The sequence below is a fragment of the Capra hircus genome, chromosome 7 (genome assembly GCF_001704415.2).
Source record: "Capra hircus breed San Clemente chromosome 7, ASM170441v1, whole genome shotgun sequence".
Lineage (NCBI taxonomy): Eukaryota > Metazoa > Chordata > Mammalia > Artiodactyla > Bovidae > Capra > Capra hircus.
In genome coordinates this window covers 10594538-10603758 of record NC_030814.1, presented here as the reverse complement: position 1 = coordinate 10603758, position 9221 = coordinate 10594538, and the positions used below count along the sequence as shown (strand labels likewise).

General features: G+C 35.8%; 1 protein-coding gene across 1 annotated transcript in view; it reads right to left on the bottom strand.

Moving 5' to 3' along the window:
* The window catches only part of ST8SIA4 (ST8 alpha-N-acetyl-neuraminide alpha-2,8-sialyltransferase 4), a 106194-nt gene continuing 97737 nt past the window's right edge, over positions 765-9221 (bottom strand). Inside the window, exon 5 of the mRNA XM_005683461.3 lies at positions 765-5111. Within this exon, the coding sequence (XP_005683518.1) occupies positions 4829-5111 (283 nt within the window). The 3' untranslated portion in view covers positions 765-4828. The remainder of the gene's footprint in view (positions 5112-9221) is intronic.

Here is a 9221-nt window from a genome sequence, read left to right as displayed (position 1 = left end):
GGATATTGCAGCTTGCATCTCATGGGCTCATGTTGAGGTCTGATTATATCCCTAGAATAAACAGGGATTGCCCACTGTATGTGGATCTTTGAAAGAAAAAAATTACACAAATACAAACAAGATTGATATTCACCAACCTTTGTTCATGGTTCACTGTTGGTCTCTATCAAATATTTTAAAATTATAGAAGGTAAAAAGTGACCTCAAGAAACTAAAGTTAATAATTTCTGGAGAAAATAATGCAGTCTGAAAACAGACTAGTTAGTTCTAGAAAGCCATGAAAGCTTTAACAAGGCGGTTTTTAGGATCATCCTTTGGAAGATGAACTGCAAACAAGAGCAAGTGGGTGTAATAGCATTTGCAATCACAAGTCACAGGGCAGCCATAAGAATGTGTAAGGAGCCACTGGCTTCTTCAGCCATGAAGCTGGAGTGACTCGCTGACAACAGTCAGTGGGAATACAAATTGGAAATAAATGACTGTAGCTTATGTAACACTCTACTCCCTCAACTACAAACACAATGCACCATACACACACAAAAACTGTTCAGGATTCCCGGATGTCCATGAGAGTTTCGATATTGTCCATATTGCTCTGTATACACTTTAAAGAAATGACTGGCTAAATCGCAAATAGCTGGGGCTGACAAGGAGGGAAAACAGGAACCCTGGGTAAAGCTTGTTAAAGATGGTCTCACCCACCTTATGTTGACGTGCAAAGTGGAACAGATTTCGTAGATATAAGAGATAAGAGAAAAATGAAAAAAAAAATGGGGTTTAATTTATTTTACAGTTTTACAAATGATAAAACAATAACACCTGATTGCTATACATAAACAAAAGGGAAACAGTGTTGAAGAGAATGAACTTGACAGAATAAACGTCATCTTTCAATTCCACAAATGATATAAGAAACACTCAGTAGCAATTGTTCTGTGCAGCAATACTATCTCTGTAAACTCTTTTTTCATCCCCTGCTATATACATTTGAAACTCTTGTGCTTTTGCCTACACAAAGAAACAGTAATTATTAAAAGGTGCTACTTAAATGGGGAGACAATGGTTCTGGAGCCACAATCTGAAAACTGCTATTCAAATACATTGCCAGCTTGAAGACTTTTTTTTTTTAATAATTTTTAATTTTTTTAAAGATTTGGATATACTAGACCCTCATTGTAACTCTAGGTATGAACAACATAGAATTCAGTTACAAAGTAGATCCCTTTAAAGCAGGTTAGCAACTGAAGTTTCAAAAGAACTTCTTAATTCTAAAGAGGTCTTATCTCCAGAGTGTTTCACAGCACAAACCCTGAAGACATGAGCGTAACACAAATCTAGTGTGTGTATATTACAGACTCAGTGTGTATACACACAGACACACATATATAACATTGTATATATGCATCACACATGTCTATTTGTACTATGTAGCTATATCTATAGCACATATATAATAAAATATCTATTTCTAGGTGGGCTTTATTTGGATTTTCTTTCATCAAATAGGAACGATAACCCTCTCTCACTCAACTTGTCAAACATTGGTATATTGATCATGTCTGATGGGGAAACTCTCAAACTGGTAGAGGTCACAACTAACTACACATAACTTTTCCTACACCCCTTCCACAGTTATGGATACTCCCAACAATAACCACATGAAACAACTCTTTTATGAACCAAACACCACACTGTGTGTATCATGACTAACTGGCTCAATCAGAAATAAATTACTTTGTTCACCCTCTTCCTGCGTAGTAGCTTAACAACTAGTTGGTATGTACACTACCTACAGCATTATTTAAATAAATTGCTTCTGTAAGCATATATGTAGAAATTCCCATTAGCAACTGATATACATTTCATATGATATATAATACATAAACACATTTGAATGCCCAGCACCTTCTTTCAGATAGAAAAACTTTTAGTCATTTCATCAGTCGTGTGGGCTCAATCATCAGATCTGCCCAGAAAAATCTGTTACTGATTTATTATTTTTTATTCCAGCAACTTAATATTAAGTATAGAACAGGCTGGGACATAATGACGAAATGTTTCCATGGCCTCTTCATGTCAACAGCACAGTTAACAACCATGTTCTCGAAGGGACAGGAGTGTTTCACACTCAGCTGCCTGAGTATTGCCAGGTAAAGATTTAAATCATGAAAAGGAAATGAAATATTAAAGCTGCGAACATATTCTCAGAAGAAAAAAAAACAAACACAAATATTTCAAGTATGTACTCATAATTTGATTTCATTGTGGTCGCTTTTGCCCCCTGATTGGTTAGATCTGAATACTTTTTCTTATTCTTGCTGTTAGCCTTCAGTAATCTCCCTGCCCCACCCTTGTAAGAAGGCCATAGTGGATGGTGAAGGGGGAGAGGAGACGGAAAGCACTACAATAGGGACTGGATTGGTCTTGTACGGTTTGTTTTCTTTGAACACTAAACGCCTTTAATTGAATTCATTCTTGAGTATTGAAAGTTCCCTGAGATGAACAAAAGTAGTCTCAGTCAATACTGAAGCCCTTTTTAGATGCTGAGAATTTTCAGAACTGGGCAATGTATTTAGAGAACATAAAGCATAGGGTAACAAAGCAATGTGAAGCTAAAAAGGCACTACTCAATGCATTTATGAGATGAACATCAATGCACGGAACAGTGGATGTCTGGGATGCTTTTGCTGTGGCCTTAAAATTGTCTAAACACATTTGTTGAAAGCACAGTCAAAATGGCAAGGTACCTTGATGCCGCTTTTTACCTTCAATGAGTTCTGAGATGTATCTTATCTATAACAATTGACTTGTGATTGCAAAATGTTTATGGAATTTAAATTAAAGACTACCCAAACAGCTTGTCTGCAAGTCCAAATTAAGAAATTGCCTACTTTTGATTGGTTGGGTAAATCAGACTTTTCAAGTTTACATTCAAAATATGGACCTAATCCTTTAAAAACTTCCCAATAAGAAGAAGTTCAGTGATAAAAGTACATCATATTCTATCCATTTTTGGCTATGTATCTCCTTTGTGGATTCTATTTTGTTTTGAGACACATAAATTCTCAGAAAATATAATCTTCTTATCCCAAGGTTCTATCATACTTCTAAAAAGAATACCACATATTATTAATATACTGAGAACTGTATTACTATGAATATCCTTTTTCTTGATAACATATATATGTATATATGTATATTCTTTATGCTATTTATTCTTTTTCAGGCCTTCTTTGCCAAGAAACAAAACATATATATTCCTCATGCTATTTCTTCTTTTCGCAGATTGCCTTCCCTAAGAAACAAGAAGTAATCTATGTTGTTTCAGGCCAAGAGTAGAAGTGGGTACGTAGCACTTCTGCTTTCTAAAGAACAATTTACCGTCAGAATTACCTACCAGCGTAGTAATTACCAGAAATTGGCCTGTTGGTCAATTCTGTTATATGTTAAAATTTTAAAAAATCACTTTATTAATAATTTCATGTGCTTCTCTGGAAACACATTAATGTGATAATGTGAATAAATTTAACTATAGAAAAAATATTGGTCAATTTAATCTGAAGTTCAAAATACTGACATATAGTTTCATTGTTAAACCTCTTAAAATTATCTCTGTGATGAAAACAGCACTCTATTAATCATATTATTTCTGCACTGAGAAATTTTAACAGTCATCTACAGAGCAAGTCAATGTTTCTATCTGAATTAACAAGCGGGATATCAAAGAACTGGAAGTCACATTTCAGCCCTACCAGTCAAACATTTACTCTAACAGGCAAAATGCTTCCACAAAATCATTATGAAATGTAAAAGCCATGGAATCTTCCTTCAAATAAAAATGAAGGTTGAGTTTGGATAATTTAAAATATCTAGAGACAATTTTCACATTAGTAGCAGTAGCATCATAATATACTAATATGTTATTTTCATGAAAGGAGACTGGTTTCTCGTGTAGACACATCAGTATAATCTTTGGTACCAAAAGTAATTTTTTTTTTCCTGCTAATTTTACCATCTCAGATGACACAGAGTTTGTCTCTCCTTTAGAATGGCTCGAGATTACTAAGTGAAACAGTTTAGCTGGTACCTTCTACACCACTGGGAAAAAATTGGGAGGTTTATAGTTGTGCAAAATAAAACTTTTTTTACAAAGTTATTGTGTGATAACTGTTTAAAAAATATAAGAACTTTAAAAACAATCACTTAACAGTTATTTATCTCATTCATATTTATCTCAGAAAGGATTTCAAAGCACCCCGATACCCAAACAAAAAGAGACTCCAGAAGGCAAACAAGAACAGAAACAAAACATAAAGTTCATCATGATCAGACTCAATAGTCCTGACTGAAGGCATTTACTTGAGTTGTTTAACCTTACAGATTTCACTGCTCAAACTGTTTCCATCTTGATTTCTGCTGACAGGACAGTTCCGTTTCCCCAAGGGCTGAGTTGTGTTCCTGGGTTCCTCTTCTCACGTGCTTGGCTTTGCAGTGGCTACCCAACAGTGATGAACATTTTTGCTTCGTTAACTAATGACGAGTGCATTGTTGGATCTTGTAAACACTACTGATTATACATTCAAACTGTGTTCTGAGTGGAAGTGGCACTTACTAGGACCCTTGAAGTCAAAATACTTAATTTTTAGAGCACTTTGCAGGTATTTCATCAGCTGGTAGTAGATTTCTCATGGGTGTCCTTTAATCACCTTTCCGGTAAGTGGTGGATGCTGCAACCCAGTCTTGCGCTGGATCCTGTTTTTCAAATCTTAGGAAGCATCTTCAGAAAAGAAGTGCATATTCAAGTCTGCTTGTGTGTTTCAGGTGTGCTTTATTGCTTTACGCACTTTCCCGTTGTCAATTTCAGAGCTCCTCTATTATGTAGTACATTTAATGTTTTGAATTCTAACGGCATTCTATGAGGACTTGCGTTGGAAAAGTACCTATATTTTAAGTCATCATAGTAATGATATTTGACAGCTTTCCCATTCAAATCCTTGGGGAATGGCCAGAATCCATACAGGTGAATCTCATCACAGAATCTCGTGGCAAGTGTATACATGAGTAGACCTGTGCTGGGTCTTTTGATGGGAACTTTGTTTGTCAGCCAGTAACTGGGAAGAAAAAACATACACACAAGAGAAGAATTTAGAGAAGCATTCAGTATAACCTATAGCAAGCATACTATGTATAAAGTAAATGAAATGTGAAAAGTAACTGTATAAGGAACATTAAAAAGATTGCTGAGGAAATAATATATTTCTCATGCATTTAGAAAATTGAATGCATTTATTTTATCTTTCTTATCTTTTATTTTCTTGCTTATTTTGAGGTCATGTGAATAGACAAGGGACCTAGAACGTGAGTAAATATTACTGTGGAATCTTGTATTAAAAAGAACTAGAAGAAAACATTTATAGAACCTGCAGAGTAGAATTTTCTCAGAAAGGGTTAAATATGACTGCAAAAGGCACAGTAATTGGGCAGTGATTAAGCAATTTTCTCAGAAAAAGAGGATTTGAAACTATGCCTACAGGTTTCTAAAATCTTTCATATTTCAATTAAAAATCCAAACATAAATGCTTTGCCTGTACTATACTGACTTATTCAACTCCAATTTCTAAGTCACATGTTACTAAAGCTAATTAAGAATACTGCCTCAACCCACAGAAGAGCAAAAACATAGCACAAGTAACAAATATTTGTAAATCGTTCACTGCTTATGCTGTTTAAAATTCGATAGAAAAATATTTTTCAATGCTGGTAAGTATTTTACACTGTTCTTTTAAAAAGGCAATAAAATGCTCCAAAATGTTTGATCCACCTTTGCGGCCAAGCTTTGTTCACCTGAACAGCATGCACACTCACAGGTTAATCAGCACCTCAAACAGGAAAGGAGGCGGCCCAGCCTTCTCGCCACAGTCATGATCTTATGTGCGATCAGCTAAAGTTAAGGAAGAATGTGGATTTTCTTTGATATAAAAAGTTGTCTAGTTACACTGCCAGAGAACTCCTAATCCCAGGGACTATTCATTAGTGAGAACTTCCAGGAAGGACTATACCTGCATACAAAGCTCAGGAGCACCCAGCTGCCAATGGCACCCAGTGCAGGACGCCTCTCCCAAACAAGAAGCAAGAAAACACCACAAAACCAGCCATCAGCAGACGGGAGTCCCACAGACACCCCAGATCATACCACCTCACACAGTCCTGTCCATTGCAGGGGAAAAAGGAAAACTCACCTCCTCCCACTAGATTGTGGGCACAAGTAGCCCCCAACACGAAGCCATCACAACCCACTGGACCAACCTTACCCACCGAGGGCAGAAATCAAAAGGAAGAAGGAATACAACCCTAGAGCCTGGGAAAAGGAGACTTCAAATGGAGCAAGTTAGGGGGAAGGAAAAAGACAAGACAGAAATATAGTGCAAATGAAGGAACAAGGTAGAAACTCACAAGATCAAAGCTGTCTAGTTACAAATGAATTTAATAAATTTTGTTTTCTTATTTTTGTTTTTATTATCATTTTCTATTCAAGGAAATATATAACTGGCCTTCCAAATATGAGGATAAGATTGTTCGATTCTGGTCACTGCTGTGCTTAAATCCTTGGATTTTACATAATATTGTTTTCTTTTTTTTTTTTTCTAAAAAGTAATTTATGAAGTTTTCCGGGCCAGATCAAATACATCTACACTAATGAATACAAAAACCCAAATTTTGTTTCATTTAATTTGGTTAAGGAAATAGTGGACTTTCAAACCTCACTACAAACATTCAAAACAGGGAAAATATACTTAGCCGTTATTATTCCCGTTTTTTTTTTTTTTTTTCCTTCTTTCCCTCCTTTCTTTGAACTAGTATTGACCTTTCACATTTTTTTTATCTTTCTTGTTGGGTAAAGGGCACGTGCTGAATACTGTGAGCAACGTGAAATGCGTTATGAACTTTCTGTTAACGTAAGTGTTTTGAGAAAGCATATTCTCAGTAAAGGTTATTAAGGGATTTTTAGAGAAGAACATCTAAGAATTTTCTCAAAACCCAAAGGCATGAGCAAAACCCGCAGCACATATACTGTTAACATCATGAAGAAACCTCAGACGGATTTCGTGGAAGGAGCATAAACTACAGCCTGGAGGCTTTGAAGAAACTTTGATACAGCCTGCAGCTCTCTCTGCTCTGAGAAAGCAGGTGCTTTTAAGATGAAATGGTTATTACAGGAAAGTTTTGTGAGCATGATTTGTGTGTGGTTTCAAATGTCAGCTGAGGCAGTTGGTTAGTTTAAAAAGTGCAAAGTGAGTGAATAAGTTTAGAAGAAAAAAAAAAAAGATCATTTCCATCAGGGAATATCAATTACTGGAAATAGTTTGGCCATATATGGGCTTCCCTGGTGGCTCAGACTGTAAAGAATCTGCCTGTGATTTGGGAGACCCAGGTTCAATCCCTGGGTCAGGAAGATCCCCTTGGAGAAAGGAATGTCAATCCACTCCAATATTCCTGCCTGGAGAATTTCATGGACAGAGGAGGCTGGCAGGCTACAGTCCAAGGGGTCACAGAGTCAGACATGACTGAGTGCCTAACACTTGGCAGTATATTGGTCATGCTGAATTATCTTATTTCTAAAGTGGGAGAAAAATAGATAGGAGAAGAAAATGTAACACCATAGCATTTGTATGGGACATCAAAGTCACATTATGCATAATTACAAGATCATGTTATAAATAACCTTTGTGATGTTTGGTTTATAACAACTTGAATAATTTTTAAAAATTGACATTTTTTGAGAAATAATGAAAATAAATAACATCTTATTGATTTCCAGAAAGAAATCACAGGAAAAAAGGCCTTAATAAATGGCATCAATATGTAACAGATAAATTGAAACATAATCATCTAAAGCAGGTCGAGAAATAAAGTCATAATTATCACTGTAACATTCTGTGAAATTATAAAAAAAATAAATAAGGAGCCAAACCAAACACAATCAGTAAAAGTTTACTGAGTGTTTAATATAGCTCTAATGTTATGCTTGAAATTGTTTAAGTTAGTTAAGTCACTTGCTCAGTCGTGTCCGACTCTTTGCAACCCCATGGACTGTAGCCCACCAGGCTCCCCACCAGGCTCCTCTGTCCATGGGATTTTCCAGGCAAGAATACTGGAGTGGGTTGCCATTTCCTTCTCCAGGGGATCTTCCTGGTCCAGGGATTGAACCCAGGTCTCCCGTATTGCAGGCAGACGCTTTAACCTCTAAGCCACCAGGGAAGCTAGGCCAACCTAAATTATAAAGATTCAGTATTTGTCCAGGAACACAGTACAATTTTAAAGAATCTGTGAGTATCTACTTATACACAAGCTGGCATTTAAAAACTACAAATTTCTTGTGAACAGTTTATCAAAATAGACTGTTAATTTTTTAACTCTAATTAGGAAAAAAGATGGAAAGCAACTAACTGATAAAATAATGAGCTATTCATACTCCAATTTAGTACAAGTTGTTCTAATTTTTATTTCAAATTCTTATCTATTATGGTCTAAAATTCAGCAGTGTTTTCAATTCAGCAAATAATCTAGTTTCCACATATTTATTTCTTTGAAATGATTGCAGAAGAAAAATATTACCTATAATCCAAACACAAATTGATAATTACTGCTACAAGGTGCTGAATCCTTTTGTTTCCCTAGCTGTTTTGAATCAATATATATTACAACCATTCATAGACATACATAGGATATTTTCTATCAGCTAGGCTCAGTTTTATTTCAAAGACTATTAATCCCCCTTTCCCTCCCTTCCTTTCTACTTAAATATTCTAATACTCTGTCTTGTATGAAACAAGCTCACCTTGGATTTGCCATGTAACTTTCTATAGATATAAAACTTTCCACAGTTATTTCTGCTTCTCAGCAAGGTATCTTATCTTCTCTTCCTCCAAATATCAGTCCCATTTCTTATTTCAAACAAACGCAATTTGAAATGCTTTTACTCACCACATTGGTGTGCTAGAAGGCCAAATTTATTGTCAGAAGTTATGGGTGTGAATCCGTAATATAATGCTTATGAGTCCTTGGGAAAACTACTTTACTTCTTCAGACTTTGGTTAATAATATTTAACATCTAACATTTTTATAGCTCAGATGGTAATAACTGCAATGCAGCAGATCTGGGTTCTATCCTTGAGCCAGGAAGGTCCCCTGGAGATGGGAAGTTCTGCTGCTGCTGCTGC